The sequence below is a fragment of the Limulus polyphemus genome, unplaced genomic scaffold (assembly GCF_000517525.1).
Source record: "Limulus polyphemus unplaced genomic scaffold, Limulus_polyphemus-2.1.2 Scaffold5112, whole genome shotgun sequence".
In the NCBI taxonomy this organism is placed as follows: Eukaryota; Metazoa; Arthropoda; class Merostomata; order Xiphosura; family Limulidae; genus Limulus; species Limulus polyphemus.
Window position 1 is genome coordinate 62022 of NW_013670722.1, and position 8505 is coordinate 70526.

The 8505-nt window shown below is 31.7% G+C and overlaps 1 protein-coding gene across 1 annotated transcript in view; it reads left to right on the plus strand.

Annotated features, from left to right (window-relative positions):
- LOC106472138 (DNA helicase INO80-like) overlaps window positions 1–8505 on the plus strand; it is a 41104-nt gene that overhangs the window by 27178 nt on the left and 5421 nt on the right. Inside the window, exons 12-15 of the mRNA XM_013932763.2 lie at window positions 451–518; window positions 1648–1702; window positions 1841–1941; window positions 2651–2764. Coding sequence (XP_013788217.1) covers window positions 451–518; window positions 1648–1702; window positions 1841–1941; window positions 2651–2764 — 338 coding nt within the window. The remainder of the gene's footprint in view (window positions 1–450; window positions 519–1647; window positions 1703–1840; window positions 1942–2650; window positions 2765–8505) is intronic.

Here is an 8505-nt window from a genome sequence, read left to right on the forward strand (position 1 = left end):
GTACACGACATAGTATGTAGTATCAACTAACAACAGCAAGTCAGACATTGTATGTTAGGTACTCAACTAACAACAGCGGGTACAGACATTGTATGTTAGGTACTCAACTAACAACAGCGGGTACAGACATTGTATGTTAGGTACTCAACTAACAACAGCAGGTACAGACATTGTATGTTAAGTACTCAACTAACAACAGCAAGTACAAACATTGTATGTTAGGTACTCAACTAACCCAAGTAAAACCATATACTAGTTAAGAGATATATAAAGTCTTATGGTGATTAAACTTTTACCTTTGTAGGACTAGGATTCTGTTTTTATAAATTGTAAAATAAAGTATTTCTAAAATTAGCTTGTGACTGTATCTAATGTCTAACACAAGTTGTAATGAACTGATGTTGTTTTATCACGGTATTAATCATGTGGTTCAATGTTGTTGTTTTCCAGATAGTGAAGAGGCAAAAGCCAAAGCTTTACAAACTGCTGAAGAAGCTTACAAAGCTCACCAATCAAAGGTGAGATGTGTAATGTGGTTAACATTTCATATAGTTATTGAGATAAGGATCTATTTAAATTATTGTGAGCCAAATTATTAGTTTCACTTATTGTGTTCTAACACTGAACATCAGACAACTTTATAACTAGACTTTTATTTTAAATTTCATAAACTAACAAAGGATGAAATCTTTTTTAAGATGTACAAAATTTCTTGAAAAGAGACTGCCATTGTGGAGTTTAAGTCAGAGGTTTGTCAAATCGGTTCTTTTATCTACTTGATTGATAAGTTCAGGTATTGAATGACAGTCGTTCCAAGTTATGAGGTGTGACAGACAAAAAGAAAATCTGTGGTTTAAAGTTTGTTAGTCGGACTAATATAAAGAAAAATGGTATTTCGTTCACCTAGATCTTTTGTGGTTTTGCAAAAGTTTTTTATATCTTGACCTTTAGTTTTAGCACTACATAACTTTACAGGTAGACCAGTGTGGTACTTCACTACATTTTGTAATAGTTGTTTAATTTTTGTGGTTCAAAGCAAATACAGTATGATGACATACAACAAAGTGGTTTTTGTTTCAGTAATTCTAACACCAAAAGAAGAAAAGAAAAACAAAATTCTAGTATATTATATGTAAATAGGTGACAGAGTGCAAGAGTTAAATGGATAAAGGATACATAAATATATTTATTTCATTAAAATAAACTTTTTAAAACTTAAATTTTGTGTCACTTGGGTTTTTCATCATTTTTAGAATAAGTATGAATACTTTTCGTTTCTTATCATTGTCATCTTTAGCTTATTACATAAGTCTGGTCTGATGTTTTACCCGATGTGCAGATCAGTGTATAATTACTTAAAGTCTGACTTTTAATGACTTATTATTGTTGTATGAATAAACCAACAGTTTTCTATTTAAATGATCCAACAAGCAGTAGTACTCTACTTTTGACTTGTGTACAGAGATCAGTGTGGGTAAGAAATTTTATTAATTGTGTTTGAAGAATTATAATTGTCAATATGAATCAAACATTTCAAAACCTGAATGTTGTTTTAAAGTTAGGTGTAAGAAATTCAAGCAGTGTCTACCTGATATCCTTTCTTTGTTACTTCTTTTCAGAATTTGACATATTTGTTTTCTTTTCTAGACAAAAGCATTTGACAGTGAAATTCTCCAGGTACTAAAGAATGATACTGGAGACTGTAAGTACTAGTTCATACCACATTTGATTCTATTAGTTTTTCTTGTTGCTGAACTAAAAAAAATCTTGAATAGTTAGTATTACAGTTAGAATCAATTTGTGTGGAGAGTGTAAAACTAAGTTCTTTTTTCTTCTTCAGTAAACAAAAATTTTCGATTAACCAACCCAAGCCTCAGCACAGACAGTGACCTTCCACAGCCTCGAATGTTTGTTGGAAAACTTAAATCATATCAATTAAAGGTAAGCAGCAGTTTTCTCTTCTTTCCTCTTCCAGATTCTGGGTCTTATAATAATAATAATAAAAAGTTTCTTACTGTGAGTAATACGTTTTTAGTTCATTAAACTTTATTGTAAAATATCTGATCTTACCTTTTATTTTATGGTTAAGAAAACAACAATTTCCAATAGTGTAATTTAAGATACTAGAGGGACTAGAAGGCTTTTGTCTTGAAGTAGTAATGTTCACTATGATTAAAAATCATTTGATATCAAAGTAAGTTAAAAAGTATTAAGGGAATAAACATTGATATATTTTATTAGCAAGGTGAAATCTTTTTGTCTTAATATTTCTTAGGAAAGCCAATGAACTAAATCTTAACTATCAGCTTACCTTACATTTATCATGGGATGTATTTAATATATTCATCATTGGGTTAATAAGTTTTGCTTTCTAGGTGTAATGAATTATTTTACATTATTTTTAGTGTTGAGAAGTAAGCAAACTGTATAGATCAGAAGTGAAATGTAACTTGTAATTTAATAATGCTAATTCTCTTAACAAACTGACAAAAAGTTACTGTCGTAAATCAGAACACAGGGGAGACAAAGAATTTAAAAGAATAGAATGCACTGAATCATCTGTTGAGTATCCTTTATTAATATTTCAGCTTTACTGACGATAGTATATAGTTTCTGTAATTAGAGTTTACAAGTTGTTTGATTCTTCTAGGGAATGAACTGGCTTCATAATCTGTATGATAAAGGAATTAATGGTATCCTTGCTGATGAAATGGGATTGGGCAAGACTGTTCAGACTATAGCTCTGTTGGCCACATTGGCCGAGGTAAGATTTTAAATTTTCAGTGTGTGGGAACGGTAGAGAATATTATAAATTTGTAACATGTGGACATAATTATAAACTTTATGGTTTTACACTCATCTTGTCATGATTTAAGGTTTCCTTCAGAGCTAACTATTACTGATGTACACCAACAGATGGCAACACTGTATGAATATTTAATATTGCCATTAGTCTGATCCAGTGTAAAAGTGGAGCCAATGTAGATTACTATCCCTTTTACATTGATAAGCTCTCATGTGACATGCATGTAACTAATTCTTACAATTAGAACTCCTATGTTGCTATGAATGTTTCTCAACAATTGGTCAAGCTGATATTTAGGAATGGATATAAGCCAATCATAATATCCAAGGCTCAAGCTAATATCTAGGAATGCATACAAGCCAATCATAGCTTGCATGGAAACAAAACTAGTAACAATAAAAATTGATTGCTGCTAATAAACAACACGGACAGATTACTAATCCTCAAATTTATTAGTGACCTATAGAGAATTGTTTAATAATATGTAGTATTCTTGATTTCATAACAATATGATCTGTATTATGTGAAGTATCCATTCTGTGAATTTATACAAGTTTGGGTTGTTTTATAGATTTAACTTTGTTGTTTCTGTTGTTCATTATGATAGATGTACATTACACGCAAATTAAATATTATACAGAAAAGATAAATTATGGTATTGGAACTGAATTCTTATTCAAAATGTTCTTAGCTGAGTATGTTAAAAATAAATGAAGCAAAAATATAACTTGAATTATATTCTGATGTTTAGTTCAGTCATGTGTGAAACTTACACAACTTCGCTATCACAGAAAATTTGTCCAGACACTTGTGAATATAATAATCCAATATTTTGAAATGAACCTTATATATTCAAAACACTTCAAGTGAAAAAAGATAGCATAAAACACACTGCACATGAAAAGTATTGCCTGGTAAGCCATTATGTGACACAGTTTGTTACTGTGTTCATACATGCCCCTTACAAAATTTAGAGTGCTCGTAGAATAAAAATTACCAGTTTTTTATTATTGTGTGTGTGTGTATATATATATATATATAATTACGTACATAAAAAATGCCAACTCTTGTCTGCATAGTGAGATCACTGTGATTTGTGATATTGGTTTCATTTGACATATTACGAGACAGCTATCACCCCTATGACGGAGTTCTAATTGGAAATGTCCCATTTTTTACACCAACAGGTCATGTAACAGACAAGTTACAGCTACATTATCTAATTAGTAGTGAACCACTGGAAACCAACATGATTATAAATAAACGGGAATAAATGAGGTCTAATAAAACTTGGCAAATAACAAATAATTAAAATTACATAAAACATGGCAACTCATTTACAACTATGATTTCAAAATGCAGGAATATTCATAACTATGGAATGAGCTGTTTTATAAAACTACCTTTACTAATCTTCAAACTAATATAACTTCTATTATACAGTAAACATTCTGTGAACTGAGAAACAAACCACTCATCTGTATGTCATCTGTCTGTGTACTTTCATTTTATAAAAACTGAAACTTTAATACATCTAATTTGTGTTGTACACTAGTTTCTGTGGGGATTTTAGTAGTGACAATATTTGGAAGGTAGTTTCAACATATGTGAACTGAAGATAGATAATATAAAACTATAAATATGTGTAAAATCTTTACACATAAATGTTTTGTATGATCATGTTTAAAAAATCAAACTTTTTTACATTTATAGTTATTATACGTCACAATTTGCAAGATTTTTTTAATTTTTTGACTGTGAACTGAAAAATAAATAATCATGTACCAAAGCATTTCTGCCTGATTTCAAATTGATGTGTAAAGCCTGACACTTAATTAATTAATATGTCTATTAAAAAAAAAGCATTTAATAAGGCCACCATAGGCGGGACTAAGAAACCTACATTAGTTTTAAGCTGCTATGACAGCCTTAATTGGGTATTTTTGTGAAATGCTCATGATAAGTTTTAAAATTAATGAAATGTGATAAATACATGTGGAAATGTTTATCATGTGCAGGACTTTTGCAACAACAATGAAAGAGAAAATGTGTTTATTCTACACAAATATTACAGTAATTACCTACATGGATGTGTTCAGAGTAAGTGCGGGATACTCTGACCCTCATGTAGTAATTAAATTAATATTCTTTAAAAACCAGCTAACAGAGAGGAGAAATAGGTCAAATGTACCTGATCCTCCCAGATCTATTAGACCTAAATACCGATATAGAGAAAAGTGAAAGCACGATTGCCATAACAACAGGGGCTTCATGCTTCTCGCCTAACAGTCAAAGGAATGCTCCAAGAGACAACTACAAACTTCTCTTATTTAGAAGTTCCATGTGGTAAATAGTTTCCAGGAAAAGCTTGGCTGACCTCACAAAGGAATGCTCCAGGAGACAACTACAAACTTCTCTTATTTAGAAGTTCCATGTGGTAAATAGTTTCCAGGAAAAGCTTGGCTGACCTCACAAAGGAATGCTCCAGGAGACAACTACAAACTTCTCTTATTTAGAAGTTCCATGTGGTAAATAGTTTCCAGGAAAAGCTCGGCTGACCTCACAAAGGAATGCTCCAGGAGACAACTACAAACTTCTCTTATTTAGAAGTTCCATGTGGTAAATAGTTTCCAGGAAAAGCTCAGCTGATCTCACAAAGGAATGCTCCAGGAGACGACTACAAACTTCTCTTATTCAGAAGTTCCATGTGGTAAACAGTTTCCAGGAAAAGCTCGGCTGACCTCACAAAGACTAGTCAAGTTCGAAAGTTTCAATTTTATGTGATTATTTCTAAATAAAACTATTATTGATAATAATACAATGAAATAACTGGAGGATATTGAAAGCATTTATTAACTATTTTTGTAATGTATTTTCTAATAGTCTTTGTAAAAACTATCAGAATAAACAACATAATCATGTGTTTTCTGAAGTAGATGTAATATTGTAAACTCCAATAAAATGAAAAGGCAAAATATTTGGGAAAACAGCAATTATTCGTAACATAAAGGATGGTCCTTAATATAAATACATAAAAGATAACTTGTTTGAAAACACACACACCCCCACAATAACAAAAGGAAAACACAACATCAATGATCCCTTTATCTCAAACACAACGTAACAAATATAGAGTTGTAGGTTCAAAAAAACCTTCTAGAAAGTTGTTTATATTTCTTTTTTTTTCTTCACTTCCACCTTTCTTTTGGCCTTAAGAACATAGTTTGGTAAAACCATTCTTCTTGTCATTCTTGGATTTATTATTTCTGGCAATAGTATATGAAAATAAAAACCATCCAGTTTAGGGAGCATCCTTTCAATCCAAAAATTGTCATCTCAAGTGATTTGTTCAATACTTATGTCAAGAGGTGTCTAGATAATATCAAACACAAACATTTTTACCAGTTATATGATGTTGACCCTGTACCTGGTAATAATATATATGTGTATCTTTTAGTTTCAAAGTATTATCAAGTGAAGTACAACAGAAATCTTTAATTGACAATGCATCTTAAAGGAATCATTCCTTTAAGTTTCAGTGGGCACTTGGCTTCAGCAATACCATCAGACCCTACAATGGCATCTGGAGAGGCTGCTAAAGTATTTTTTCTCTGCATCCACAGATAGGCCACACTCCTGTACTTGGTTTCCAGTTTTAGTGGAGTAATCAAGCAGGGCATATCTTTTGTTGCTTTCACCATAATTTATTGCAGGTGTAAAGAAAAAAGAACTGTATAAGATTTGGAGACGCATGATGTGGTATCTCTCATCTTGAAAATATCTCCAAAAGAGAATCTGTGATACATTGTTTCCTTTCTGTCCTCCATAAAGAGTTGTACTGACCTTCTTTTTTTTCTTTTTTTTCAATTTGTAACTTGTAGTTATTTTCAACAAATCACTTTTCAGTTCTAGGAACTCTAACTCAGGCCCATAATCTTTCTTTCCAATTTTATTCACACATAGAAGTTTCTTGGGTTTTTAGTAATTCTCGTTTGCCTCAGGAGCTAAAAGTATTTTCTTATGTTTTTCATTTCTTCCACAGAATTACTGTTTTGCTTGTGCATTATGCCAAATATTTCTACAAGATTGACGAGCACATTCTTTTAACCTCAATATTTTGTCTTTGTCCAAGTGTTTGCAGTTTTCTGCATTTTCCCTTCTTTTGTGAATAAAGTTTTTGTGTACAGTCTTACAGCATGATCAGCACATTCCATTTTTTTCCACATTTCTGCCATAAGAAACACACTCCATAAATTTTATGTAGAGATGAACTGCCATCCCCAATCATTTTCTTATACTGGAGCTTATGCATCTATTCTTATCTTTGAAATCCTTCTACAACTATATCAAACTCCATCCCACTAGAGGACTTGTTCTAGTTTCTGTAACAAATATGCTCAATCTCTTTCTTTGCTGCAGCTGTACATACACAACAAAATTTACTTATTACACTCAAGACCAATGGTTTTTTTGTTCTTTAACCAACAATAACTGCTACTCCTAAGTTGGGTGTGTACCTGTGTCTGTAGCTTCTTTTACATTACTACATTACATTACATACATTACTACAGTAATATATCTGTTTGTCCTTTAACCAATAATAACCGCTACTGCTAAGTTGGGTGTGTACCTGTGTCTGTAGCTTCTTTTACATTACATACATTACTACAGTAATATATCTGTTTGTCCTTTAACCAATAATAACCGCTACTGCTAAGTTGGGTGTGTACCTGTGTCTGTCGTTTCTCTTACTCCATCAACAGTTACAGTAATGTATCTGTTTGTCCTTTAACCAATAATAACCGCTACTGCTAAGTTGGGTGTGTACCTGTGTCTGTCGCTTCTCTTACTCCATCAACAGTTACAGTAATATATCTGTCCATTGACCAATAATAACTGGTACTCCTAAGTTGGGTGTGTACCTGTCTGTCGCTTCTCTTACTCCATCAACAGTTACAGTAGTATATCACTCTTTCATATTTAAAAATAGCGGGTGAGTAATTTTTTCCTCACCAGAAAATAGTATGGTGAGTGGTTTTTACTACTCACCTGAAAAATAATATGGTGAGTGGTTTTTATCATTCAATGAAAAATGTTTTTCGGGTCAGTGTATCATAATGTAGTGAATAAAACAAATAGTAAATTCAAAAAACTTTTTTCTTTATTTAACTTAAAAATTTGTGTATGTGTTATCTTCATAAAAGTTGCATAGTATTTAGTAAATCCTCACCAAATTATCGTTGTCATCATCTGAGAATAAATTAGTATCTTGAGAACTCTCAGAATATAATTCGTCAGTACGTGTATCTTCATCATCAGAGTCCTTGCTTTACCTTTGAGGTTTTGGTATCTTGACTGTCTAGTGTCAGCTTTCCTTTAGTTGACATATACTTGGTTAATGCTGCTTCTATTATTTCATCCACCACTACATCTAATGCCCATGAATTCTGGTTTACTTTAATTGACTCTTTCAGCACGGGCTCGATCCTTGGGACCAACCTCTTAACCATTTCGTGCTTGTTATAGTTTTCATGCTATAACTTTTAAATTATTAAGTGAATGTTAACGAAAGTTGGCAGATTATCAGTAAACATTATAACGCTTTCATATGCAAAATATCAGATTTATTTTTTATTAAGGTTTAGGGTTTTTAAAACAATGTTTTTCTCATGTCTTTTTTTTTTTTTTGCTTGTTTCCC